Source organism: Corapipo altera, unplaced genomic scaffold, assembly GCF_003945725.1.
Source record: "Corapipo altera isolate COAL_440 unplaced genomic scaffold, ASM394572v1 2b, whole genome shotgun sequence".
NCBI lineage: Eukaryota > Metazoa > Chordata > Aves > Passeriformes > Pipridae > Corapipo > Corapipo altera.
Genome location: NW_020884874.1, coordinates 35,846,163 through 35,871,744, shown reverse-complemented (window position 1 = coordinate 35,871,744; position 25,582 = coordinate 35,846,163). Strand labels below are relative to the sequence as shown.

Below are 25,582 nucleotides of genomic sequence, written 5' to 3'. Positions count from 1 at the left end.
GGGCCGGCGGGCGCGGCGCGAGGCCCGGTCGCGCGGCGGCGGCGCTGCTCCTGGCCCAGCCGGCGGCGGCCATGGCGGCCGTGCTGTCCCCGCGCCTCTGCGACAGCGACCCCGCCACGCCCGGCGCGCAGTCCCTCAAGGTGAGAGCGGGCGGCGGCGGCCGTGGGGCTGCGGCGCTACAGCCGCCTCGACGGGAGGCCTCGCGCCGCTCCCCCGCCTGGGCGCTGAAACCCCCCCCTACCCGCCCGCCCCGGGCTCGCCTCACGCCCGCCGGGGGAGCCGGTCGGCCTCCCGCGCCCGAAGTTCGGCTCAGGGCGCGGGTCCGGGGCTGGGTGCCCGGGGCAGCCCTGCTTCCGAAAAGTCCTTCGGCGCCTTTCCGGGGGCGGCGCGGCAGCGCCGCAGCCGGGAAAGTTTGGGTTCGGCCGCGGGCAGTTCCGCGTTGGCCCCGCCGGGCTGCACTGGTGCGTCCCAGGAACCGCGGGCACTTGTGGCGCCGAGGGCTCGGGGCGCAGATCGAAACACATCGCTCTTTGAAACACATCTCGGGTAGTTCAGGCTTCCCAATCGCGTAATAAAGGATCGTTACGTCGATCTTATAATTAATAGACTTACCAGGAGTTCGGAACGTCACCTTTCGTAAGGAAATTTTAGGGGAGGAAGGGGCGTTTTTTTAGCAGCGTTTGACTTGTCATGTAAAGAAAGACACAGAACTTCCCCTTTTTCTTTTTTTTTCTTTTGGGTTTTTTTTTTTTTGGAACAGTAGGAGTCGTTGAACAGCAGCGTATCTTAGATCGCACTGCCAGTGTTTTCACTTCTGCTAAGTCCTCTGCAACAAACTTACTCATGAGCTTGTGTGATTGAGTTTGCTGAAGTTTTATCAAATAAGTAAGCGAAATTGTAAGCGGAGGACATTCATCTCTGCTGTGGTATGGGTCATGGCTAGGCTTCACGAACGAAGATTTGGGAAATGGTACTCATTGTTTTAACACTAGAGGACTTAAAAGAAAAATTACAAAGTGAAAGTAGAAATTGATATGAGGCACTTCCACCGAACTGTCAGGTTGAGATCTATCTTTTAAAGATGTTTTGAAGTCCTTTGGTGGTTTTGGTATAGTAGAGCATTGCTTTGGTCCTGTCTAGCAGTTCAGAAGGTTTGGAGTGCATTAGTATTCTGTGTGGGAAGTAGGGATGAACTGCTAATGAGACATAGCTGTGTCAAAAAATAGTGCAGTATTGTTTTGATTGGGGACTGCTGCTTGGTTTGTCTACCTGAGTTTATACAGCAGTGCTAGGAAGTGGCGTTACTAGTAATACGAGTGGAGATGCTGCATGCCTAATTCTTTAAGGATGGCTGCATTAAGAAAACAGTTTAATTATATTTTGCTTTTCACTTTTTATTATCGTGTGAAAGATATTCTTCTTGCTCCTTAACTGGAAAGAAAATTTGTGAAGAATTTAGAAAAACGAGAAATAAACCAAAAATACAGGAGACAAATTCTTTTTCCCGATGGGCTGTCTTGATTATAGCATTGTTAAATGTTACATAAACAAAGTAATATATTCTTATTTGCTGGAATATTGCTAAATTGATATTTCAAGTCCTATGATATGTAAAGCCTACTAGAATGAAAGACATTAGCAAACATAAACCTAATAACCATTCTTGGCATTATTAAGTAAGTAAGTATAATTGGGCTTGATCCATTTATTTCTGACAGGTTAATTCTTCTTGCTTAAACTTTTCATGGAAGTTATAAAATGCAATTCTTTCAATGCTACTCCACTTTAGAGATTCAACTACTTTAAAAAACTGTCTTGTTCTTGACTCTACTGCCTGTTACAATATGCAATTTACCTGGAGTTTTCTGCTTTTTTTGTCTCAGTTTTGATCGGACAGGGTTGGTCACTAAATGCTTTGAGAGTTGTTGATGATGCAGGTAGGAGTTGTATAGCATTGTTGGACAACAAAGCAGTGAAAGATTCAAGATCAGCTGAGTCGCTGGTTTCTAGATTTTACAGAACTCTATGTTTTGTTTTGGTCCTTTTTTCTCTTCTTCACCCTTCATTCCCTTTCTTTATATGGATCTCCTGAAATCTGTACACCTGTAACTTAACTTCTGAGTGTTCCCTTGTAATAGCTTTGGTCTATATCTGTTGCAGTATGAAGTCAAGTTTTTTCTTTCATTTTTTTTTCCTTACAAAACACAAGTCTTTGTTCCTTGCTGTAATGATACTTTTTGTAAACCATTCCTTTAATTTTAACTGTATGCCTATAAACTTGCTTTCGATTATATTTTCCCTGATTTTTAAGCATCAGCTCTCAGCAAGGGTTTGGTGTTTCTGTTCTGCGCTTGCAGTTTTTGAGAGCCAGTCTGATTAAGTTCCAGAAATAGTTTATATCAGGAATTATTCGTGGTCAGAGCTACAGCTCTGTCTATTCAGTCCACCAGTGCAACAGCTGAGGAGCCACCTAACTCTGCTTCTGTGCCTGCATGTCTTATGCAGCTCGTTTATAGCAAAAAATAATTTACTGCATAAATTGTCCTATGAGTTTTTTGTTAAGAGTACATAGAACATCTCAGTAGTTCAGGTGTGGATTTAAATTGTGGATTGCTTTGCAATATTTTTTTGATGTTTTACACCCTCTGCTGAATACTCTTAATTTTTTAATATTTACCTTCATTTGCATTTCAGGATGACACAGAAGAAAATTCCAATGATGGCAGCCAACCATCCAAAAGACGGCGTATGGGCTCAGGGGACAGTTCTCGGAGCTGTGAAACTTCTAGTCAAGACCTTGGGTAATACCATTTTTTACAATTCTCACTTTTTTTATTGCAAGTTTTACTGTATTGTTCAATATGCTTAAGTAAAGCTCTTTTTTCTTTACTTTCATATTCTTCATACATTCTTCTTTCTGAATTGAGGCGATGTTCTATTAATAACTGGCTGTCTTTTCCTCCCAGCATACTTTAAGGCATTTTATTTTAAAATGCCACAAAAAGTGCTGCATCCGATATAAAATCAGAAACATAGCTGACATGTTTTTAAAACATTGCATGCTTCTTGAATGAATTTTGACACTGTAGTAGTTTCTTTTCCTGGTGTCCTCTCCACTATAATGGATATCACTTCCTTTATGTTCTGTCTCTTAGCATGCTGATGAATGGTTATTTGGATATTTAAAGTGGTTATTTGGATGAATGGTATGTGAAGGGTGTAACAAAGTAACTGGGTGTAACAAAGTGACTTTGAAATGGGTTAACAAGATGTAGTGTTCTGAAGCGCTTGTCCAACTTCATAGTTACTGTTTATTGACATATAAATAGGAATTATGGAATTTTTTGAAATGTAAGTATTACTCTTAAGGATTCTTGTGATTTGTTCTAACATTGTTCTTGTATTTAGATATAGTTATTTTCCTGCTGAAAATTTGATAGAATACAAATGGCCACCAGATGAAACAGGAGAATACTATATGCTACAGGAGCAAGTCAGTGAATATTTGGGTGTAACTTCCTTTAAAAGAAAATATCCAGGTATTTATTTTTAAAGTTTTTCTGCTCAAAATTGTGTCTTTAAACAGATCCACTCTGTGTCTCTTTGATTATATATAGCATGAGCCAACTGTTTAAAAAAAGACCTTGCAACAAAAGCATTCTGGATTGTATATGTTGTACTTTTTATTATTGTTACTGGTGTATTGCAAGTGTATCCTATGGTTTTTGAAATAATATAAGATTTTTTGGTATTGCCACTAAAAATTTGTAAAAAAAGTCTGATTTGGGGATTATTAGATCAGCAAGTACCTTTTGAAAATTACCTCGATTTCATTTTTAAATATTTTGTTGGTCATTTCTTACTATTTAACTATATATTCTGTTTCCTGAATTGTGGCAACATTCCTACATTGTAGAAGAATTTTAAAACTAATTGTGGAGGTTCTAGTATTTGAGCCTTCATTATTCAGAATTGTTAAATCTGGAACTTCTGTCATAGAATTTATTTTTAAAAGGCATAGTAAAATTAAAAAAGACTGTACTTTTAATGCTTGTTAATAATTACTGCATCTAAATTCATATATCAGTTTTCTTTAGTTTTCTGTATATCATAACTGCAGGCAGGGTACTCAAGAAAATTGACCATGTCCCTACACTGTGTATTAAATTTAAAATTATTTTATAAAATCGCAGTATTTGTTGAAGTAGTAGTATAATACAGACTAGCTGCCTGGAAACAAAATTGTCAAAATACTTTGACAGTGTTTATGGAGGAGTTTGAGTAACTGCACACAGTTTTATTCTCGTTCTTGTTTTCTTTGGAGATTTAGAAAGGCGAGATCTGTCTCACAAGGAGAAACTCTACCTCAGAGAACTAAATGTTATCACAGAGACTCAATGCACACTAGGTAAGAAAACAAATTATTAAGAGTCCTTGTTACAGTATAAAAACTATACCACACTGAAAAAGAAGGTTCAGTTTGGCAGAGAAGAATTGCATCACTCTCAACTGAAAACATAAATTCTGAAATTAAAACTGGTTTATTATTAATTTGGTAAGTTAACCATGAAGTATTAATATTCCAGATTTATTATAAAAATATATTTTTGATCTAATTACTTAGAAGGGATTGTGCTAGCTAGTAAATTAACTTCTAGAACCTTTTTCTCCTAAGAAAGAGACCACCATAATTTTTCAAATAAAAAGTACGTCAGTCTTGTTTTGCTGCGTTGGTTGGAGCTCTTAAATGGTCCCACTTCTATATTAGAGACAAGAAGAGTGTATATTAAGGCACTTTAATGTACTTGAAATGGAATGATGTAACTGAGGCTTACATTAAAAGAGTTTGAAGAATATTTTTCTTACTCTGCTAATATATGTGGCTTGGACATGTTAGAGTTTAAATGATACCTGCCACATTTTTTTCTGTATATCATGGGTAAATGTGTAAATGTAGTGTCATTTTAAATACTAACAATCTTTGGTATATCACCTTTATTTCTCACCTGCCACCTCTGTATTTATTTGTTTTAACTTGACTATACAGACGAGACCATATCTAATTTTTATTAATAGAAGTAAAATGTTATATTCTGTCTCATATATTCAACAGAGATGTGTGCTGAGTCAACTATCCATATTTTTAAGGTTATATTTATATTTTTAAGGTTATAAGTCATTCCATTCCATTGCCTGTGTTTGGAGATTAGTTGTATTGGAACCTCTAAAAGAAGAGTTCTGCATTGTGGCTGCAAACTGAGGAGTTCTGACTTATGAACTTCAGATGCTTTAGTTGGGAATCAGGAGTCAGTTTGCTGCTCTGAATTGTTCTCATGGTGATTCTTTCTTGACTTGTATGAGACGTTATGTAAACCTCGTAATTTCAGTAAAGGTTCTGCAGGTTAATGAAACTAAGATTTGATCAGTGTTGGAAACTGAAACTAAGTTTGCTAGGTCCCATCTAGAACTAAGGTTCTGCCTCGCTGTGGAGTTCTGAGTAGGTGGTTAAGTCAATCTGAAGGGGTCTGTAGCTGTAAGGAAGAAATGACATGAGCCTTGGCTCATTGGGTACAGGCAAAGTAGGTTGTTGTCTTTAGCTGCTCAAAAACTTGAGTTGGTTATTGTGGGATATAAATAACCTACAGTTGCTTTTGCCAGACAGCATCATTATTGCTTTTATCTATTTTAGGTCTAACAGCTTTGCGTAGCGATGAAGTAATTGATCTTATGATTAAGGAATACCCTGCCAAACATGCTGAGTATTCTGTTATACTGCAAGAGAAAGAACGTCAGCGAATAACAGATCATTATAAAGAGTACTCTGTAAGTAATTAGCATATAAGTGAACCGCATCTGTAACACTGAGTGTGAGAAAAGGCTGTTCTCAAACTGATAGTGAAATGTATGCGGATTCATAAAATTGTTTTTATTCCAGCAAATGCAGCAGCAGAACACACAGAAAGTAGAAGCCAGTAAAGTTCCAGAATACATTAAAAAAGCTGCCAAGAAAGCTGCAGAATTCAACAGCAATTTAAACCGAGAGCGGATGGAAGAAAGAAGAGCCTATTTTGATTTACAGACTCATGTAGGCAGATTTAAATTTCTTACCAATGTTAACAGGTAGCTCCTTACTTGTTTTAGTAAAGTTGGTTTTGGTACCATTTTAACTTCTGTCAAGGTTTTTGATTATTGTTTCAGTCATGTAGGGACTTACACAGTTTTACTCTTAAATGGGTAATAGTGCTAAAAATAATCTCAAATATATTTAATCTGAAAACGTTTTTAACTTGAAAATACTTGTCTCAGGAAGCTCTAAAAATATCAGTGTTATTTTATTATTATGTCTTTAATCTGATGGTAGAAGAATAAAACTAAGAGGGTTGTTTAGGTTACTAAGAAGCTTCTGTTGCTATTATATCTATGCATACAAACGGCTAATTCTCCTTTGGAATACCTCCAAAATTTTGCCAGAACAATACCTGAAGTAAAAAAGAAAACTATTTATTCTTTGAAAGAGTGTTACTGTCAGTGTTATGCCCTTTTTTTGATTAGATGTTACATTATTTTTGTATTGTATATATATTACATGCCTCTGTGACTGATTAAAAATAATTAGCTGGCATTTTGAAGCAGTACTGTTCTGCTTCTATACAGGCAGCAAAAATTTTCTCTGCAAATTATTACATGGCAGGGTATTGTGGAAATTTTACATCTTTCTGGTATTCACTCATGTTAGAGGCAAGATAGTGGATAATCAATTTTATTTCCTTCTGAGGGAAGGAAGGCTTCTATGTACGCTTCTCCTTTCCTTGTATTTGTATTATTAATGTAATTTTTTATACTGCAGTCTGGTTTCAGACTTACATGGATGTGGTCTTTCAACCAGTATGGGCCAACAGTGATAATTCATGCTAAGGATGCCACGCACAAAAGTTAATGTTTACTGTTTCAGTTGCTAGATTTTAGTATTAAAATTATTTTTCCTAATACACTGTTTAAAGTAGTCTTACGTAATGTTCATTCAGTTTACTAGGTACTTAGGGATTGGATTTAATAAATAATACTGTTTTGTGAGTGGGACCTCTTCTGTTTTAATGAATTGAATTTCTCACGGAAGAACTCAGGTAGCTCTCCCAGTTTAATCAAACTGACTAGTTAAGAAATATTTGGGGGAATAGTTGGTGAGAAAGACTCAACAGTTTGTATGTGAAACAAAAATGTCATTGTTTTATATTAAACAATGCAGATTATCCAGGTGCCTCAAGGAAAATACAAAATCTTACCTACAGAGAGAACAAAGGTTAGTCCTTATCCAGTGGCTCTCATACCCGGCCAGTTCCAGGAGTACTACAAAAGGTATTTTAAAAGCATGCCAACTGCCAATTCTCTTGCACTTATCTCTTTTCTCTACATGTAGCAGATGGAAAACATTTCAGTGTCTTTACTGTAAGGTTTTGATTTAATTTTATGTTTGAGACACTTGCTAATCTTGGAAGATGCACAGTGTGACATTTTCTGTCAACAGCAGTCAGTAATGACTGCAAGAGTACTGTCTACCCTGATGTATTGCAGTGCCTAAGATTTGTCCTGCTCAAATATTTACCATGGTAAAAGGAGACATTGATTTCACTCTTGCCAGCCTCACGTATTTACTTATCATCTGCTTCTGCATGTGTACCAAGATTAATATTTCTGTGTCAAAGTGTTGTAGTGCTGGCTTGTGATCACATGTTTTCTGTGCGACAGTCTTGCTGTCCTTTTTTAAATTTTTAGAAACTCTTAAATTTAAAAAAAAATGTTGATTGGTCTTGTGGGATAAATTTCATGTTGGATTCGTGAGAAGGAAAGACACTGCAAGCTGGATCTTTACATTCATGAAAAATGGTTTACATAAATTTAAGATATTACTAGTGGCATGCTACCATTGAACAGATACATACTGATTTGAAGATTTTGTCCAAGTCTTACCATTGTACAACAGAGATGGTATTCATTCTGTACATGCTTGGTTTTCTTTAGAGAAGCTCTTCCATCTGCAAGTGCCTTGCTTGTTCCAGTGTGTGTTCGTACAGCCCACCCCAAATTTGCATGCTACAGGACATTCTTGAAGGACTTCAATTTCATTAAACTAATTGAATTAAAATTACTATATATCATGTTTATTTTGCACTTTTAAGCTGCAAGTGAAACTGCTTATCCATCTCAGTGAAAGACACAACCTTTCAAAATGTGCATCAGGATAGTATCCTATTTCTTACAATGCTTGTCATCAGCAGTAAGACGACTTTCACTTTTTTCTGAGTCTTTTAAGTTAAAAAGAAAAAGGGTAGATTATGGATGTTAAGCTGTATGTGTCTGGCTATAAGCAATGTGATTAGATCTTTGCATTCTTCTGAAATTATATTTTTAGATGTATTTTTCCATTCTCCTTCAGTAATTAAGGAATTCAGATGTACAGCTGTGTTCTTTCCTTATCTTTGGATGTATTTGTGTGCCCTGGGTTAGAACTCTACACATGCTATGTGGGCACTGTACATTTATAAACAAAATGTATGGTCTGTTGGGCATAGTAGCATGGGTTGGTTAAAAATTTGTAGTGGTTCCGTGGTCCCTTACGCAGTTATGGAACGTTGCAAATACACTCTCCTGTGTTCTCTCAATATCTGCTCTACAAAGAAGACAAGTACTAGATGGTATCACATTTGGGAGGACAAATTAGTATGTTTCCTGTGTTTTCAGAACTTCACACCTTCATGTGCCTTCCTGAAAAAAAAGAAGTGTTTCTTACTCTTTCTTATTGACGTCCTGGTATACTGCGTGATTTAATGTTTTTGCCTCAAGTACACGTGAATTAATTAATTTTATTTGTTTAACTTTAGGTACTCTCCAGATGAACTTCGTTACTTACCATTAAACACAGCTCTCTATGAACCTCCTTTGGATCCAGAGCTGCCTGCATTGGACAGTGATGGAGATTCAGATGATGCAGAAGAAGGGCGAGGTGATGAAAAACGGAAAACCAAAGGCAATTCGGTGAGATAAGCTGAAAGTATTCGTGAACAAAATAATTCTTTCCCTTCACTTTTGTTAGTTTCACTAGTTTCTTAGTAGAACCTTTCAACATTTGCAAAATGAAAGGAGGACCATTTTGGTATTTTAATTTATCACACTGCTCTCCAGCTTTCCACTTTGATCCATTTTTAAAGTAAGTGGAACAAATACTTGAAATTTCAGGCCCTTTCTTCATTTTTTTTTTTTTTTTAAGAAATCTTGAAGAAACTTCCCAATACAGCTCTTCATTGTGCCCCTTTCCCCAGGAGGAAGTTGCTGCTAGCATTTCTGAAGAGAACGAACACTGTAGTTCAGGTCGCTATACTCTGCTGTTTAGAGTCCCACAGAATCTGTCCCTAAAGCAGAGGTGTTTATAATCTCATAACTTTTTGTGACATAGGAGCAGGAAGTACTCAGTACTGAAACAATGACCTTATTTCAATTTAAAAAGAGGGTAAAAAGTGCTGGTTTTTTTGCTTAACAATACATCTTTAAACAGATATTTATGTTCTCTCTACTTACACAAATGCAAAATTAAGCATTAGCTGAAAGTTAAGGAAAACTTCCACATACTTACCTTGATAGTGTTTTAAATGCTCGAGAGCAGCTGAGCTTCAAATGAGTTGAGTGCAACTGAACTGTTTGTGTATTGGCGTAGTTTGTATGTTGGTGACAACCACTTTCCAGAGGTTTAACCCTAATTTTAGCAGCAATGGAATGTCACAAGTGCATTTACCAGTTTCTAGCTTGATTGATGAACGTTTGATGGTGGGTATATATAATTCTAAGTTTTGCCATGTAAATATTTATTTTGTTTGAATTTTGTAAAGATACTCATAACTGAAGAAGAAAGGAAGAGGTCAGCTTGTAGATTAACAGAGGAGAGAGGGCTATTAATACATTGCTTCTGCTTGCATTTTTTTTAGAAGAAATTATATAAACTTAGCATGTTAAATGTCAGCTCAAAATTTTGGTTTAATCACACTCCAGCTGTTTTAAAGTTGGTCTTTAACCATTTTTTCCCAGTTTCCGTTTCTACTGACAGTCATTTGTGTTAATGGTAAAGAAAAGTAACTGGGCCAAGCAGACTATCCTTTGATTTTTCATAGAAGTTCAGTAGTCTTTTTTGGTGACAGAATGGAGAAGGAAAAATGTCCTTTAGTTTGAAAAGTGTAGAAAAATGTGCAAAATTTATAATCAGATTCCTGTGAAATGGGTTTGGCTGTGGAATCAGGGGTTCTTTGCTAGTCACTGAGGATGGGCATATAGTTCAGGAAAAACATCTGTTGAACACAGAGGTGGCTGTTGTCAGGCCTCTAAGTTTTGGGCTACCTACCATCTGTCAGATCTCCCTGGTGAGTCCTACACTAGGCTTTATACTTTTTCCTTTTTCACCCTCCCCATTGTTTGAAGTTGGTAGCAGTTTTCCTTTTCTGTAGTGTTTTAATGAGTCTGTCCTAAATAACCCTTCCCCTAAAATAATGGCGAAACAGAGCATTTCTTGTTGCCACGTAGTTTGATTGGCTTTGGTGTTATACCCCTCCATTTGCCCTTTGTCTGTTTTGTCTGTTTTGGTTTTAGGCTGATTACTATTATGTTTATACAGAGCATGTTTTACTGTAGGGCACCATTGTTATTTGACCTCTTGGGTAATAAATGTGAATAATCATGCTGCTTCCTTCTGGAGCTTTTTTGGAAGCCTTTATTAACACTTTTCTGAGAAAAGTCTTGTGCTGCTGCTCTTTATTATGCTTACATTGATCTCTCACCCTCTTTGAAACTCTTCCCCTCTTTCTTGCCTCGTCATTCCTCAAAAAAAACCCCTTTAACTGCAACGTAAATCCTATTGTTTGGTTCTGTATTAAATATGGAAATGTGTTTTGCTCTTGATGGCATTTTTCTGCTGCAGTCCAAATTAAATATTTAGATTGCTCCTGGTGAAAATAGTAGATGAGGGTGGCAGAAAAAAACCTTCACACATTAAATTCAAGGCAGTGCTGTTTGGTAGTACACTTTAAATGCATGACAAGGGCACTTTTAACTTTTTGCTGGCCCTTTACTTTGTAAACAGCATCTTGCATATAATGGATTTCTTGTGACTTAATGGAAAACGGTTCAAAGAATTGCACTGTTGTGCTCTCCACACTGGTGCCAAGACCAACTGGAAAACAGGACTGCTGTTGCTGATGCCAATCTCTTAGCATGAGAAAAAATAGATAATGAATGTTGTGAGCAAAGGTGTTTTAGATTGTGATAAACCCTATGCTTTTGCAGAAGGAATGATGTACCCTTCTCTTACCTTAGTTGGCTCTAAGGGGCATACAGAAGACTTGTCTGTCTATCCAAAAAATAAAAAAATATAGCTATGGTATTTTTATTATAGGACAATTCGTCTGGCAATGTATCTGAAGGTGATTGCGCCACAGACAACCAGGAGGATTCTTTTCAGGGAAGACAAAAAACAAGAGACAAAAGTGCTACTCCAAGAAAAGATGGTTCCAAACGTTCTGTATTACCCAAATCAGTTCCTGGGTACAAGGTAGAAGAAAAAAGCCCCTGACTGAACTTTACTCACCAGCCTCTCCCTGAAGTATTTGTTTTTTTCAATAATATGGAACTTCTGCTTGCTGTACTTCACTTGCTGTTCTCCTGTTGTGTGCTCCATCTGTTCGCTTCCTTATTTCCTTTTTGCTTGTATTTCATGTGGGGCTTTCCGTTACCCTAGCTGTACAGTGGCCTCTCTTTTCTGTTAACTTCTTGGATTCCTAGGCAGTAACACTAGAAAAACCCATTGTGGATTTTGCATTGGAAATCTTCATCTTTCTGTCTGCCTTAACACAGCAGTCAAAAGTATGTGTCAGTTTAAAACTATCATTCACTATCCAGTTTTTTTCCCTACTGTTTAGTATAGCAGTACACCAAGAGACCAGTGCTGTAAAGTGCAGCTATATGGCTGAACATATTGTTGTGACATTCATTTTAAATACAGCCTTTTATCCTGCGATGTTATGCTGTATAACATGGAAGGCAAAAAGCTTACTGCAGTTGTATAGGCAACACTACATAACCACTTTAACAGTATATGGAAAATAGCTTTTTATGTAGTTTTTACTATGTAGAAACATTTGTGGGCAATATACTTTTGTCTAAGCTAAAAACTTTGTGAGGATGTTAAGACATTTCAGCTGTCAAGCAGTGATTGCCGAACCTAAGACCCAAATCTCCAGTATTCCTGTGTAATAATTTCAGAAATTAAGATAAAATAAGATTAAGGTAAAAATAAGATTAACGTTAAAATAAAAATACTTTTCAGGAGAAATGGGAATTGACATGCATTATTTATATGTTATTATTCTGCATACTGAGAAAGGATCTGAATAATCCTGTAACACTTTCAAAGCACATAATTATCTAGTCCTCTTCCACTGAGAGAAATAAGAATTTTCCACTGACTTATGTGGGAGCAGGAATAGACTCATTGAGAGGGAATACACTACATTAAGATAGGGTTGATTATTTAACAGTCAGGAATACTTGTTGAGACTTACAGGACAAGGAAAGCTTTTGTCAGTGACAAGTTTGTACATGCAGAGACACTGTCTCACCAAAAGGGAGCTGTTGATGGCTTGCATTTTATATTTATAAATATTTACTATCTGTATTTACCAAGTTAATAGTAAATAAACTATAACTTACATCAAGAAGCTAATTTCCAGCAAGAATTGGACAGCTTTGATAAATTTTCTCTACATACACTATCTGTACAAGTTCATAGCAGACAGCAAGCTCCAGCTGCATTTTCTCTTTTCAGGAACTTACTAAGAAATATGTGAACTATGGAGATTTAGACTGTGATTATCATATGTATATTTTTTTATATGTAACTTTGCAAGATGTTGTAGACACGGAATGCATATTCATATTCCCATGAACATGAAATCCAAAGATGGAACCTGAAATTTTGCTTTAGCTTTGTTTAACTTGACATTAGAGATTGTGTGCCACTGATTTACAGAGGTTTCGTCTGGCTGTGAGATGCTCAAGTGTTTAATTAGTCCAGTCTATTTAATGGCCTTATGAATGCATAAAGAGAGAATTAATGGAGCAGAACTTTCATCAAAGTTCTGAACTTCTAATTGCAGAAGAGCAATGGTAGTATACAGCATTGCATTTTGAAAATGGATTCACGTAACAATTATTTATTGATTCAAAATCACCAGTTTTGTTAGTAACAAGGTCTTGCTGTAAACTTACAGTGCCAGATCTTTGCAATGTCAGCATACCCTGCCTGCATCAGCCATCTGATAAGTCAGAGGTGGTGATGTTGTGTTGGAAGGGTGAGAGGATTGGCTTTCTTTTTTGTGGGAATGTTTGAAAGCTTGCGATAAGCCAGATTACATGAGCTGTTTTAACTGGTAAGACAGAATGATTCTTGTCTGTGAGTCTATAAAAATACCAGATAACTATATACCTACCGTATGTGCCTAAATGTTAAGGCACTTTGAGCTGAAGACTTAACTAATTTAAAATGTTTTCCCTGTGAATTCTAAGTCTTTGTAATACTTTTGTTCTGTATTGTTCTCTAATATTGGACTATTTTTGTAGAACAGTTAATTTTTTGGTTACATGTAGTAAAAATTGAAGGATAATTGCTATGGCATCAGCATACATATGTATAATTAATAGCCACATTATTAGTATTACAGGATTCCATACATTTCCACTGAGTTATTTTTGAGTAAAAGAAATATTGTATTTTATATGGCGTCTTTTTTATTGTCAGTTCTTTAACAAAGAACAATTAGCATGTGTTTTACATTTTGTCATTGTTACAAGTAGCGAGTCTTTGTTGCTGCAGGACTGACTACTACAATTGCACACACAGGGTACTGTTAAAAGTACAGATTTTTTGCACATAAAACTGAAATGTATTGAGAATCTATATTTTGCAACACTTCTGTTTTGGGTCACTGCATTCAGAATAGCATGTTATAAGAATAGTGTAGTTGGAAAGCTGACTGAGAGCTGCAGCACAGCAGCATGGAAGTGAAAACTTACAGAACAGGCAGTCATTGTTTTGACCTTGCATTCATTTTCTCTCCCATCCTTATCCCAATAAGATGAGGGCATAGAAAGCAAAATTTACTCCTAATGAAATGGGATATTCTGACTTCCCATTTAGATTTGACAGATGTTTTTTATAGCATTTCTAAAAGCCATTTATGGTGGTAGAATTGAGCTGGTTTGAAATACGAATAGTCTTTTTTTTTCTTTGTAAATATACTTCCATACTGTTGGAATTTCATTATTACTAGGCTGTGATTTTCATGCCCCCTAACATGCACAGTATCTAATGAATACAATTTAGTGAAGTAAGACTAGATGGAAGCATTGTTAATAAATGCATCTGTATCAATGTCTATCTTGAGAGTTATGTGTATCAGAGTGTGAACTGCACATACCCTAACACAGGTACAGTGCTCACTTTTTTTTGCCTGGAGAACCAGGGGAGTGTGCTGTTGTATATTAAAGGCAGTAAAATACAAATCTAGAAAAATACAAAGCTAGAAGTCTGATTAGAACTTGCTATTCTAGAAAGGCTTGGTTTTCCTAGAAATAGATTGAAACACAATTAAAAAAAATAGGATATAGCCTAAACAATAGAAGGGTAAATGCTGCCACACTGATGAGGTTTAAGCATGTGCCACTTTTGTTGGGAGGAGCAGGGTATAAAGGTATATATGTAGGACACATAGTATAGTTAACAGTAAAAGAGTTTGTATGTGTTTTTGCCTCCATTATATTTATTATTTTGTAGAGATGTTTGCGAATGTTAGACTTCTTTTATTGTTTTATTATATTTATGTATAAAACAGGTTGACTTTGCTTTTTTAAAATAAATAAGCAAAAAAAAGTGTCTATGAATGCCTCTGTCATCTTTTGAAGGAAGTTACCTAGAAACATCTGGTGTGGTAGTTTGCTTTCTTGAATAAAACTCTTTAGATCAGACAATTTGAAGTAGGCTGTAGCCACGTTTTGACATAAAAATCAGATTGAAAACTTCAGAAAACTTGAAGCATTTTATCCTGACTACTCTAACAGTGAGTCAAGATTTTAATTATCTCACTAGGTGCCAGGAAAAACTGGCTTGAGAAATAAACACATTTTAAGATAAGTTGTATTGCAAAAGATCTCAGTAATTACTTTTAAATATATATATATATATTTGTGTTTTCACTTTTTAAATTTACTTTAAACTGCATTCTTCTCCCGATGTGTTTTTGGTAGTTGACTGGGATCCTTCTTGCTTACTGACAAGCTGTTTAGAAGAGGATATGCCTTCAGCTCTCTCTGCTAGCTGTGTCTATGCAGCACCATTGTTTTTAAAACTCTGGCATTAGTCAGTTTAACATCAGTCAGCACTGCATTAAGTGTGAACTACCTTTGTCACTAATGTCGTTATGCAGTGGTCAAAGCTCAACAACACAACTACTGCCATGTTTCTGAAACTGCTGCCATGTTTCTTCCTCAGTGGGATAAAACTGTTGGTGTATCTCTGGAGTTGGGACACAGAATAGACACACATAGACAAATATTCCCCATTGTAACAGCCTGCTATTTCTCTTACCCTTTAAATGGATCTCATGGACCCAGACATATTCCACATGATCACTTAGAAAAATAATGCATGTAAATCTGTAGTTAAATGCAAGGCTGTTTCTTATAGTGATTATGAGTGGATACAAGAAGGAATAGTAAAAGAGAGAGCTTTGTATGGCATAGCTAAACAGATAATTTGAAGCTAGACAGAAAAAAATCAAGTTTATTGCTTTTGTAATTGATTTTCTCTATTTAGGGACAAATGTAATGCAAATAAATTGTATATAATTTCCTCCATAAACAGGAAATCCACATGGAAGTTCATAATGTAGTATTCTATATTGGAAAAAACTTAGTGAAATTTTTCATCCTGTCATGTTTAGTTTACATTGAGGAGCATGTCAGCTGATGAATTCCTGGGAAGAAGCAAGTACATGATTTTGATACAGTTTGATTTATATATAACTCACTGTGTATGACAACTGGAAAATTTTATGTACTTAATCTATGATTTTTTTTTCAGTGCCGCTGCTTGTCAGTTATTGTCACGTGTTTTAAGGTTCACACATCCTAACAGTTTATTATTTTAATAGTTAAGGAGATAGATGACATTTCCTGTTGAATCTGTAAATTCTTCTGGAATAAATTTATAGCCCTCTTCTACCCTTCCAGCCAAAGGTCATTCCAAATGCTATATGTGGAATTTGTCTGAAGGGTAAGGACTCCAACAAGAAAGGAAAAGCTGAAGCTCTTATACATTGCTCCCAGTGTGACAACAGTGGTAAGTATCTGCGTACACTCAGTGGATTCCTAAGGGAGTTTGTTTGACAGATCTTTTTGTGGACATATTGAGTGTCCTACACATGTGCAGCAACAGTTCAGTTGCCTTTTCTGTCCTTCATTAAGACTCCATCTCTCTTCCATGTTGTATGTACTAGCACACTTGGGTGCACGGTGGGATCTCACCAGGAGGTGAGCTAAGCTTCAGCTTCGGTAAAAGCAAAGAGTGTAACTAATTCTAAATTTCATTTCAGACATAAAAGTAATAATACTGGTTTTAATCTAGGCCACCCTTCTTGCCTTGATATGACCCCGGAGCTTGTTGCTATGATTAAGACTTATCCTTGGCAATGTATGGAGTGTAAAACGTGCATTATATGTGGGCAGCCTCACCATGAAGAAGAAATGATGTTCTGTGACGTATGTGACCGTGGTTATCACACTTTTTGTGTGGGGCTTGACGCTATCCCTTCAGGTAATAAAGTAAGAGTTACTTGTTCCCTTCACGCCTCCTCTGAGTCTTGGGCGCTCTCTCTCAGCATTAATCCATGCACTGCTTTTGAAAGAATAGTCTGAAACAAGTGTGAAGGGCAGCAGTAAGAAATACTGTAGGAAAGCATTCATACTGTAGGACCTGATTTTTTTAATATGCTTTATTTCTGTATATTTGGTTGTGCACAGTTTAACCTGGCAATTCCTGTATAGGAAATATAATGGGCTTTTACAACATAAACCAAACAGGCTCACTCAGAACTATTTGTTTTCCATATCCATAGAACACTGAGGGTAATTAGCTCTTTTAATGAAAGAAACTTGTAAAAGAGACTGTATTGCTGCATATTGCTAGTGTGTAGCTTTCTCATTAATTGTTGGTGCAGCTATTTCAGCTTCTAAATTCAAAAGTAGTTTCAATATTTGTAAACACCTCTTTAAACCCTTTCTTCCCTTTTTACTTCAACATCAAAGCTCTAACTGAAGTACCTCTATGGCAGGCAGGCAGCCTGTACTTCTAAATTACCCAGTCACTCATATCATCTTGCTAACTCAAGGCTGTAGAAGGAAAAGAACAGGTGCTATTGTTGCTTTACATGTAATACTAAATCCATGGTAAGTAAGTTTATGAATAAGTATTCTGTGGCAGTGACAGTATGCCCTGTAGAGTACTTCAAAAATGCTGTACAGTCCCATTTTGGGAAGCACTGGTGCTAGCTGTCACTTTAGTACAGGTTCTGTGGTTGATTTCACTTTCAGGCTAACCTAAGAATGTAAACAAAATAAATCATATGTCTAAAATCCTATAAAATTACCAAGGCAGCCTTAATGATTCCAGCTGTTGTAATATAAACAGTTAAATGCCTCCCCAACTGCCATTCATTTCTGCTCTGGGTAACTTCCCATAACCTTGAACTATAGTCATTCACCTGAAAGTATAACTGGCAAACTTGAGCATTGTTTGTCAAGTCTTATCTAATAACCACCTCCTTAGCAGTGCTGACACTTCTTGAGGTCCATAAGGATTTGTATAGCCAGTGGTTACATGTAAGGGGTCTGCAAGGGAGCATGAATTGTATATGCTACTTATAGAAAACATGCTTAATTTTAAAGAAACACACTGGTTTTTTGCATTAAAGGAAATACTGCAAATAGGTAAGCACCTATTAGAATAATGAAAGGTGCATAATTAGATGAGTAACAAACTTAGTTTCCCAATAATTGATAACTTTCTTTTCTTAGGTCGCTGGATTTGTGATTGTTGTCAAAAAGACCCTCCTGTACCCAGAAGAGGAGGAAGAAGGGGGAAAAACAGCAAAGAGGGCTAATAAAACCCCAAAAACTTGCTCTCCAAAACTTAAATGCACAAATTAAAGTGATACTTTGGTGCTATTTAATCAACCACTCTTAGAGGAACAATACCACTTTTTTTTTTTCTTTTTACCAAATAAACTTTTAAATTTGTCTATATAATTATTTCTTTGTGATACATGTCACTAATCATGTCCTGTCAGATGTTGATATAGACAAACCAAATTTCCACTCCGAATGAGAAGTCTTTCAGTAATGAAATTTAAATCGTACATCCACCACTTGTATAAAATTATAGTAATGTACTTATTTATTTTAGTGCACTCATCAGTAAGCTCCATGAAAAGAAAACTACAGAGCATTTTAAATATACTCTACTTGCATAGCAACTGGTTATTTTGAAAGACTCAACCAAAGAAAAAATATTCCTGGGAAAAGTAACTTTAGAGGAAGAGTGGGTATGACATGACCTTCTTACAATGTACTGCAAATTCCTTTCAGCAGAAATTTTCTTTGCAAGCTAATGCCTTATGCATAAAGATGTGCTAAAAAAAAAAGAGATCAATCACAAAAAGCTATAAAGGGAAGTGTAAGAAAGCACCCCTCAAGTTCGAGATACTATATGCTGTGTTGTTTTTAACGAGACATGGAAATGTCATACTGACAAGTAACAACAGCTGAAGGCTCCCTCTCCCTACAGTAACAGCAAAGAAGCAACATGCACTTCATTCAGGTCATGGATTTGCAGTGGTGATGAGTGACTGGATAGATCTCTGCTTGACAGACGGTTGACGTGATGCAGAGCACCCACAGCCAAAATACAGACCACCTATCCCCTTAGGTGATTGATTGTTTTCTCCTTCCTTTGCCTTAGGCTCCTCAACTTAATGAATACACTCAAACCCACTGCTAGTTAGTTTTAGTGGAGATACTTGCTCGAAAAGCAGCAGGTTTTATTTTTAAATATGCGCTAAATTGAGGATATTTGGGGGGGGGAACTGAAGTGCAGGAGTTTATTTCATTTTTCTGTATAAAAAACAGTAGAAAATACTGAATTGGAGTTGATCTTTCTAAGCACCTATTTAAAAGTGAAGTTAACAAGATCCCAACGATACATTCATTTTTAAGCCCTGATCTCTGAAGAGCACTGCAAATACTGTGCTTGCTGCTCATTTTACATATAGGGGAGGATTTACAATATAAAATTAAATATGGCTTTTTCTCCCCGCCTCCTTTCTGGTTTAGGAAATGTAACCTGAATACCTCTTCAGGAAACATAACAAAGAGTATTAAATATTACAGCATGTCATTGATACTCAGTTTCACAGGCTGAAGTGTGACTTAGTCCAGTGCGTATCAATTTAAAAAAGAATTTCAAGTATTAATTTCAAGATTCCAATAAGTATAGTCCAGAAAACAGACTCCTCATCCTGAGATTCATCCTCTGTAGACTGTGAGTATTTCTGGTTCGCCTCCATCTCCTCAGGGTTATAAGAAGCCTCACCAAATGGGTACTGTACAACTGTTCGATCGTAGTACACTTTCATTTCAAACTCACTCTCCAGGTGAGAGGGGTGGCCGTAAATCCCTATTCCCACAGGGCGGCGGAAGTGTGCAGGCACGTGGACCATGTCTTGGCCACAGGTTACAGACTGTAACTCGTACTCGTCAAAGCTGGGGTGAAGTGTCACGTCAGATACATACAAGTCTGCGTCACCTTTTAAACTTCGCATCTGAAGGACTATCTTTCCCTCGTGATTTAGTCTCAGATAGCTGTAGTTTCCAGCTCCAATCTGACCTTGAACAACATGAAGAAGAATCCATTCCTCAGGTACATCCTCTTCTTCAAAGGCATTTACAAGTAGTACTTGAGCTGTCACACATATTATCAGGACTTTTCTCCAGTGTGCTGCCATGATCTTAAATTGTACTTGAACTCTTCCTGTGTCCCGCTTGCTACCTTGTGAATACAAAACACAAATCAGATTTTAGTATATTCCCTTCTTGGCAAGAATTGATTTTTTTTTTAATTTTGGATTTTTATAAATCCTCTCTAGCCCGTACCAAGTTAAACAACTTCAATTAAGTGTGTTCATTAACTTTTATTTTTTAATAGTAACAAAAAGCAGTGCTAAGATTCAGAGTTCTGAATCAGACTGAAAATGGCCTGAATTCCATAAAGTTAAACAGAAATTAATCAAGCCAGTGTTCTTTTATAAAGAACTGACACAGAGACTTTAGTTTCATTCTACCTGCATACCTGACAAATCTGACAGGTAACCAGAAGGGATGAAATCCAATAATTATTTTAACTTCAGTTTAAAAAAAACTAAACCAAAACAGTTAGAAAAAGGAAGGCTTTTACATGCTTGGAGAAGCTTAACTTTTTATGAGGTATTTAGGACATCCTATTTGTTCCATCCTCTCACCTCAACTTCAAAAGACAGTAAAGGTGTAAATCTGGATGTGCACATGAAGCAGTAGGCATTCTGACTTGCACTGGGAATGGAGTTAGAAAGAAAAACATTATCTAATGAAGTAATACATTAATTTATGATTCTGCTGTGTGGCTTGTTTCTAGGGCCAAATTCAGCTTATTGTACCTGAATAAAATGCATTTACTTTCAAGATTTTGTTACCCTACAAACACCCAGCCCTTTACAGCACTTGCTTACAGAAGAGAAGGCTGAAAGTACTGGGGCAAGGGGAAGATGAAAATGACTGCTGCAACATCAAGGCTCTTACACCCTTTTCCCTCCTTGCTGCACAGTCAGTTAGGCTGCCTGAGTGTGCCTGCCACAGTGCAGTCCTCTGAACAGCTGTGGTCAGTCTGTGCATGCAAAGCAGCAACCTCCCTTCCAAAGTATATAGCTGACTGAATCTGGCGTGCAAATCACAGGAACCACAACCCTGAACAGGTTCAAGTTTGAGGAAGATTCTCACCCCCTCGTTCCTTCCATAAGGACATTACAAATATCTTAAACGCGAAAGCTGCCTGTAAGTTGCTTTGTACCCTGCTACCATGTAAACAAACTGCATTACTTCCACTGAGATGTCACTTAAACCTTAGAGGTCTTACTATTAAACAGATCTACGGGGAAAAAAACGTACAACTATTTCTGTAGTTCCAAGTTTTCTGCCCCAGAGGCCTCTCTACTGCAAAGCCACAATTCTGCAAAGCCAGCACAAAAGACGGAGGCGCAGCATTCGCAGAACCTGCCAGACTCACAAAACTCCCTCAACAGCGACAGGAAAGGACAGTCTTTTGTCTCCCCGTATCACGGAGCTTACTCTCTACCACTTTTACATAAAAGTAGCGATGAAATATCTGAGCGGAGGCACAGGAGGACCTCCACATCCGAGCAGAAAATAATTAAAGTTATCTAGGGACGGACGAAAGCGTCCTGGCGCTGGCGCAGCGCTCGGGAGGAGTGGCGATTCCAGGAGACCTTGGACAGAGCCAGGAACGAGCACCGCTGCCCGCCCCGGCTCGCCCCCGCCTCCCCGCGGGCAGGACACCTTCCGGGGGCAGCGGCGGCTCCGGGGGGCGCGGGGCGGCCCCGGCGGTGGTCTCGGCGTCACGCCGCCGGCCAGGGGCTGGGGCACGGCTCACCTCCGACCTGCCGCGGGGCTCCGGCGACGGCGAGGCCGCGGCCAACGCGAGGAAGAGCAGCGAGGACGTGCGGCAGCGCAGCGCGGCCGGGGCGCCGCGGGGAAGCCCCTCCCCCGGGGCGGGCCCCTGGGCAGTGCGGCGGCCGGGAGGAGGCTGGCGCTGAGGAGCCGGCGGGCAGGGCGGGACGCCGCGCCCCCCTGCGCGCTCCGGGGGCCGCTCGGGTGCGCCCCGGCGAGCGCGGCCCGGGGCAGCGGGCGGGGGTCGCTGGGGGCAGGTGGAGCCTCCGCGCCGCCCCCCGATCGCCGCCAGTACCGCCGGCGCTCCCGGGCCGCCTCGGGCACCGGCCGCCGCCCAGCTATCGCGAGAGCTGGCGGTGGGGCGGGGCCACGCGGGGGCTCCTGAATGAAGGAGCGGTGCGGGCGGCGAGATAGCGGCGGTGTCAGAGTGTGGGCGGTGTGCTGCGCCACGCTCAGCGGTCTTCACAGTGAAAGCCTAAAACTGGAGAAATTAACTTTAGCTGCACTGAAATGGGATGTAATGAGCTTGCTGGGGCATGTGTGTCCCTGCAGGAGTTAGTGGCAATTTGTTTGGCTGTCGGCCTAAACCTGACCTGAGATCACGGAACAGAAGAACACTGCGAAGAGAGAAAAAAAAATTAAAACAAAATATTGCTTTTCACAGAATCACAGAATGGGTCAGGTTGGAAGGGACCACAGTGGGTCATCTGGTCAAACCTCCCTGCTCAAGCAGGGTCATCCCAGAGTACATGGCACAGAATTGCATCCAGACGGTTCTTGAATATTTCCAGTGAGGTAAACTCTACAACTTCTCTGGGCAATCTGTTCTGATGTGCAGTTACCCAAACGGTAAAGGTCTTCCTCACATCGAGGTGGAACTTCCTGTGCATCAGTTTCTGCCTGTTGTCTATTGTGCTACTGAATACCCCTTGATTTCATTGATTTCAACAGATACCTTGACCTGGCTGAGGTTTTTAAAATCATAAGCAAGAAGGAAGGATTGAAATGAAAAAAAATCTGCATGAAGTGCTTTGTGTTCTGGAAGATTCAAGACAATCTGTGTATGTACCCCAGGGACTCTCTATTAACTGAGTTAATATTCTGTCTTCAAAGCCCTCCAATTTCATAAAACCCACGTAACTTGTTCTGTTCATTCCTACCTCAAACAAATGGGCTGCATAAACCTGCCAGATACAGATTCTCACAAATGTCATCTTTTCAAAAATCAATTTCAATCTTATAAACAGACTACTGTTTAAAACATTAAAATATTAAAGCTGCTAACCCTAATTTTTAAAGTTCTTCTTACAGTGATTGAATATTGAGAACAATAGAAATATACGGTTGGACACAAAAGCATGATATGGTAAAGGACTACTATTTCCCTAAAATGCCCTAAAATTGCAACAGTCTCTCATTTTCCACATGGCTGTCAGTTCCAATTGACATGGGTGGGTACCCAGGATGTGGGAACGTGCTGGAGCCAAGATCCTTTAGATATTGTTTTGCATAGAAACAGGGCATCACCAGGAGGTGTTTCATGGGGGTGTGGTGAGGTAAAAAATTCTCCTTGCACACTCAGACATCATTAATATTCTCATAAAACTGTCGCCTTGTTCCAACAGGGCAGAAATCTGCTGCCTGTTATGGTGCTGGATGAGGGGCATCTTGGCCACTGAGAAGCAACAGCACCTACTGGAAGGGTGAAAAGCAGTGATGGTCTGAATTGGACTCCATCAGATTGATGTTACTGGTTCAGGGTTCAGCTGCAGGAAAGCAGTTGGTGATCTAACTGCTGTTGGATCAGTCAAGAAATCAGTTCAAGATCTCTGATACTTCCTTGGATTGCTACTAGTTCCCTACTTGTTGCGGACAGTAAGATATTGGAAGTATTATATATATAAGCATTTTAAGATGCAAATGAATTATGGTGAAAATTGTAAAAAAGCATACTAAACTGCCTAAAAGCAGTTACAGAGACACAACATATTTCAGAACAAGTTCTTTAATACTCATGGGGGTTGGTTGTTTGCCTGGCAGAACAACACCTTTTTTTCTGTGTCAGCGTTTGTCTTTCTTTACTGATGACTAAACTGTCATAACACATTCATGACTGTATCACTCATGAAAAATTGTCACCAGCAATAAAATTTTCTCTAGTATTTCCAGCCATGAGTCACAGTTCAGAAAATCACTGTCATGTGCAGTACACTGAGTTACCTCTGTGCAGCTGGTGCTCAATACAGAGGTAAAGCTCAATACAGTGGCTTTACTCAAGTTCACATGCAGACACAAAAGAGAATTTGGACTGGTACTTTCTCCAGGCAAAAGTAACACAAGGAGATTGTTTTCTCAATGGTAATATATATATTAGATGCCCATATAGGGCAAAAATGCTCATAGTCCTAATTATAGACACAATAAGATATTCCTATAGAAAGTATCTGTTTGAAATGCAATTGTGGTAGATATTGAGTCCACAGATTGATCTACATCAAAATGGTTTAAGTTGGTGCAGATCACACGCTTGATCATAAAATCATAACCTGGGGATTGAAAGGGGTCTCCAAAGTCCTCCAGTCCAACTTCCTGTTCAAAACAGTTCTAGTTAAATCAGGTTGCTCAGGACCATGTCCATTTGACTCCTGGACAACTCCAGGGATAGAGACTCTTCAGAAACTTGTTCTGACATTCAACCACCATCATAGTATTAAAAAAAAATTGCGGACATCCAGTTGGATTTTCACAAGTTCCAGCTTATCACTGAGTGCCTCTGAGAAAAGTCTATCTCTGTCTTCCCTGTATCCTATAATTTTGTAGTTATAGGCAACCATAAGGTCTCAGCTGCCTTTTTTTCAGGCTGAAGAGGCCCAGTTCTCTCAGCCTCTCTGTGTACATCATCTTCTCCACATCCCGACCATCTTTCTTGCCCCCTACTAGAATTGCTCTAGTATGTTGATATCTTTCTTTTACCAAAAAAACCCAAACTGGACACAGCACTGCAGATGTGGCCTTCCAGGTACCAAATAGAGGGGGGAAAGCACTCCTAGGACTTGCTGGCTACTCCCTATTACTAACACTGCCCAGGATGCTGTTGCCTGCTTCTGCTACAAGGGCACAGTGGTGGTTCATATTCAGCTTCTCCAGCAAAATCTCTGGATCCTTTCTGTGGAGCCCCTTCCCAGACAGCCATCCTTCAGCTTGTCCTCTTGCATGGAGTTACTCTGCGCCAAATGCAGGACTTCACTTACTCTTGTTGGACTCCACAAAATTCTCATCATCTGGTTTCTGACTGCTCCTCCCCATTTGGCATCATCCACAGACTTGGTGAGAGCAAAAGGTTTGTTTTTTTTCTTCATGTGCTGTCATGGGTTGTTCTGTGCTGTGCCCTCTGCATCACAGAACCACTGAAAGGATTTGGTTGGAAAGGACCTTTAACAATCACTTAGTCCAACCCCCCTGCTGTGGGCAGGGACACCTTCTAGTAGACCAAGTTGGTCAAAGCTTCATCGAGCCTGGCCTTGAACACTTTCAGTGGCAGGATATCCATAGCTTCTCTGGGAAACTTGTTCCAGTGCCTCACCACCTGTGCTGTAAAAGTTTGCTCCTTGTGTCCAATCCAAATCCACCCTCTCTTAGTGTAACTCCATTGCGCCTTGTCCTGACACTACAGGCCTTGGTAAAAAGTTTCTCTCTGTCTTTCTTACATGCCCCCTGT

The 25,582-nt window shown here is 38.8% G+C and overlaps 2 protein-coding genes across 7 annotated transcripts; one reads left to right on the top strand and one right to left on the bottom strand.

The window, feature by feature from the left end:
* The first annotated feature begins 46 nt into the window (after positions 1 to 46).
* On the top strand, positions 47 to 18,259 carry PHF10 (PHD finger protein 10). Of its 4 annotated transcripts, none has more exons than XM_027634211.1 (12): positions 47 to 140; positions 2,695 to 2,801; positions 3,409 to 3,539; positions 4,331 to 4,408; positions 5,690 to 5,823; positions 5,936 to 6,085; positions 7,247 to 7,356; positions 8,880 to 9,033; positions 11,435 to 11,590; positions 16,324 to 16,432; positions 16,718 to 16,906; positions 18,166 to 18,259. In XM_027634211.1, exons 1-12 carry the CDS (start codon positions 72 to 74, stop codon positions 18,249 to 18,251), a joined length of 1,473 nt encoding a protein of 490 aa, XP_027490012.1. In that variant the 5' UTR covers positions 47 to 71; the 3' UTR covers positions 18,252 to 18,259. The 4 variants fall into 4 exon arrangements, with proteins under 4 accessions (XP_027490012.1, XP_027490011.1, XP_027490013.1 ...); XM_027634210.1 differs by having other exon boundaries at positions 4,325 to 4,408; XM_027634212.1 differs by lacking the exon at positions 11,435 to 11,590 and having other exon boundaries at positions 4,325 to 4,408.
* Positions 18,260 to 19,172: 913 nt separating this feature from the next.
* On the bottom strand, positions 19,173 to 22,618 carry CUNH6orf120 (chromosome unknown C6orf120 homolog). 3 transcript variants are annotated; one of them, XM_027634215.1, is made up of 3 exons: positions 21,848 to 21,872; positions 20,664 to 20,733; positions 19,173 to 20,194 (listed from the first exon to the last, which is right to left on the bottom strand). In XM_027634215.1, exon 3 carries the CDS (start codon positions 20,148 to 20,150, stop codon positions 19,596 to 19,598), a length of 555 nt encoding a protein of 184 aa, XP_027490016.1. In that variant the 5' UTR covers positions 20,151 to 20,194; positions 20,664 to 20,733; positions 21,848 to 21,872; the 3' UTR covers positions 19,173 to 19,595. The 3 variants fall into 3 exon arrangements, with proteins under 3 accessions (XP_027490016.1, XP_027490015.1, XP_027490017.1); XM_027634214.1 differs by lacking the exons at positions 20,664 to 20,733; positions 21,848 to 21,872 and adding an exon at positions 22,582 to 22,618; XM_027634216.1 differs by lacking the exon at positions 20,664 to 20,733 and having other exon boundaries at positions 21,848 to 22,057.
* Between the last annotated feature and the right edge of the window lie 2,964 nt (positions 22,619 to 25,582).

Excerpts from the sequence above, each read along its gene's own strand:
- PHF10 (XM_027634210.1), top strand. The coding sequence starts at position 72 with ATGGCGGCCGTGCTGTCCCCGCGCCTCTGCGACAGCGACCCCGCCACG. Across the intron at positions 3,540-4,324 it reads CTTTAAAAGAAAATATCCAG|ATTTAGAAAGGCGAGATCTG; the intron begins GTATTTATTTTT and ends TTTTCTTTGGAG. Across the intron at positions 16,907-18,165 it reads GCTTGACGCTATCCCTTCAG|GTCGCTGGATTTGTGATTGT; the intron begins GTAATAAAGTAA and ends TTCTTTTCTTAG.
- CUNH6orf120 (XM_027634214.1), bottom strand. The coding sequence starts at position 22,615 with ATGTACTCTGGGATGACCCTGCTTGAGCAGGGAG. Across the intron at positions 20,195-22,581 it reads GACCCTGCTTGAGCAGGGAG|GTAGCAAGCGGGACACAGGA; the intron begins GTTTGACCAGAT and ends TGTATTCACAAG.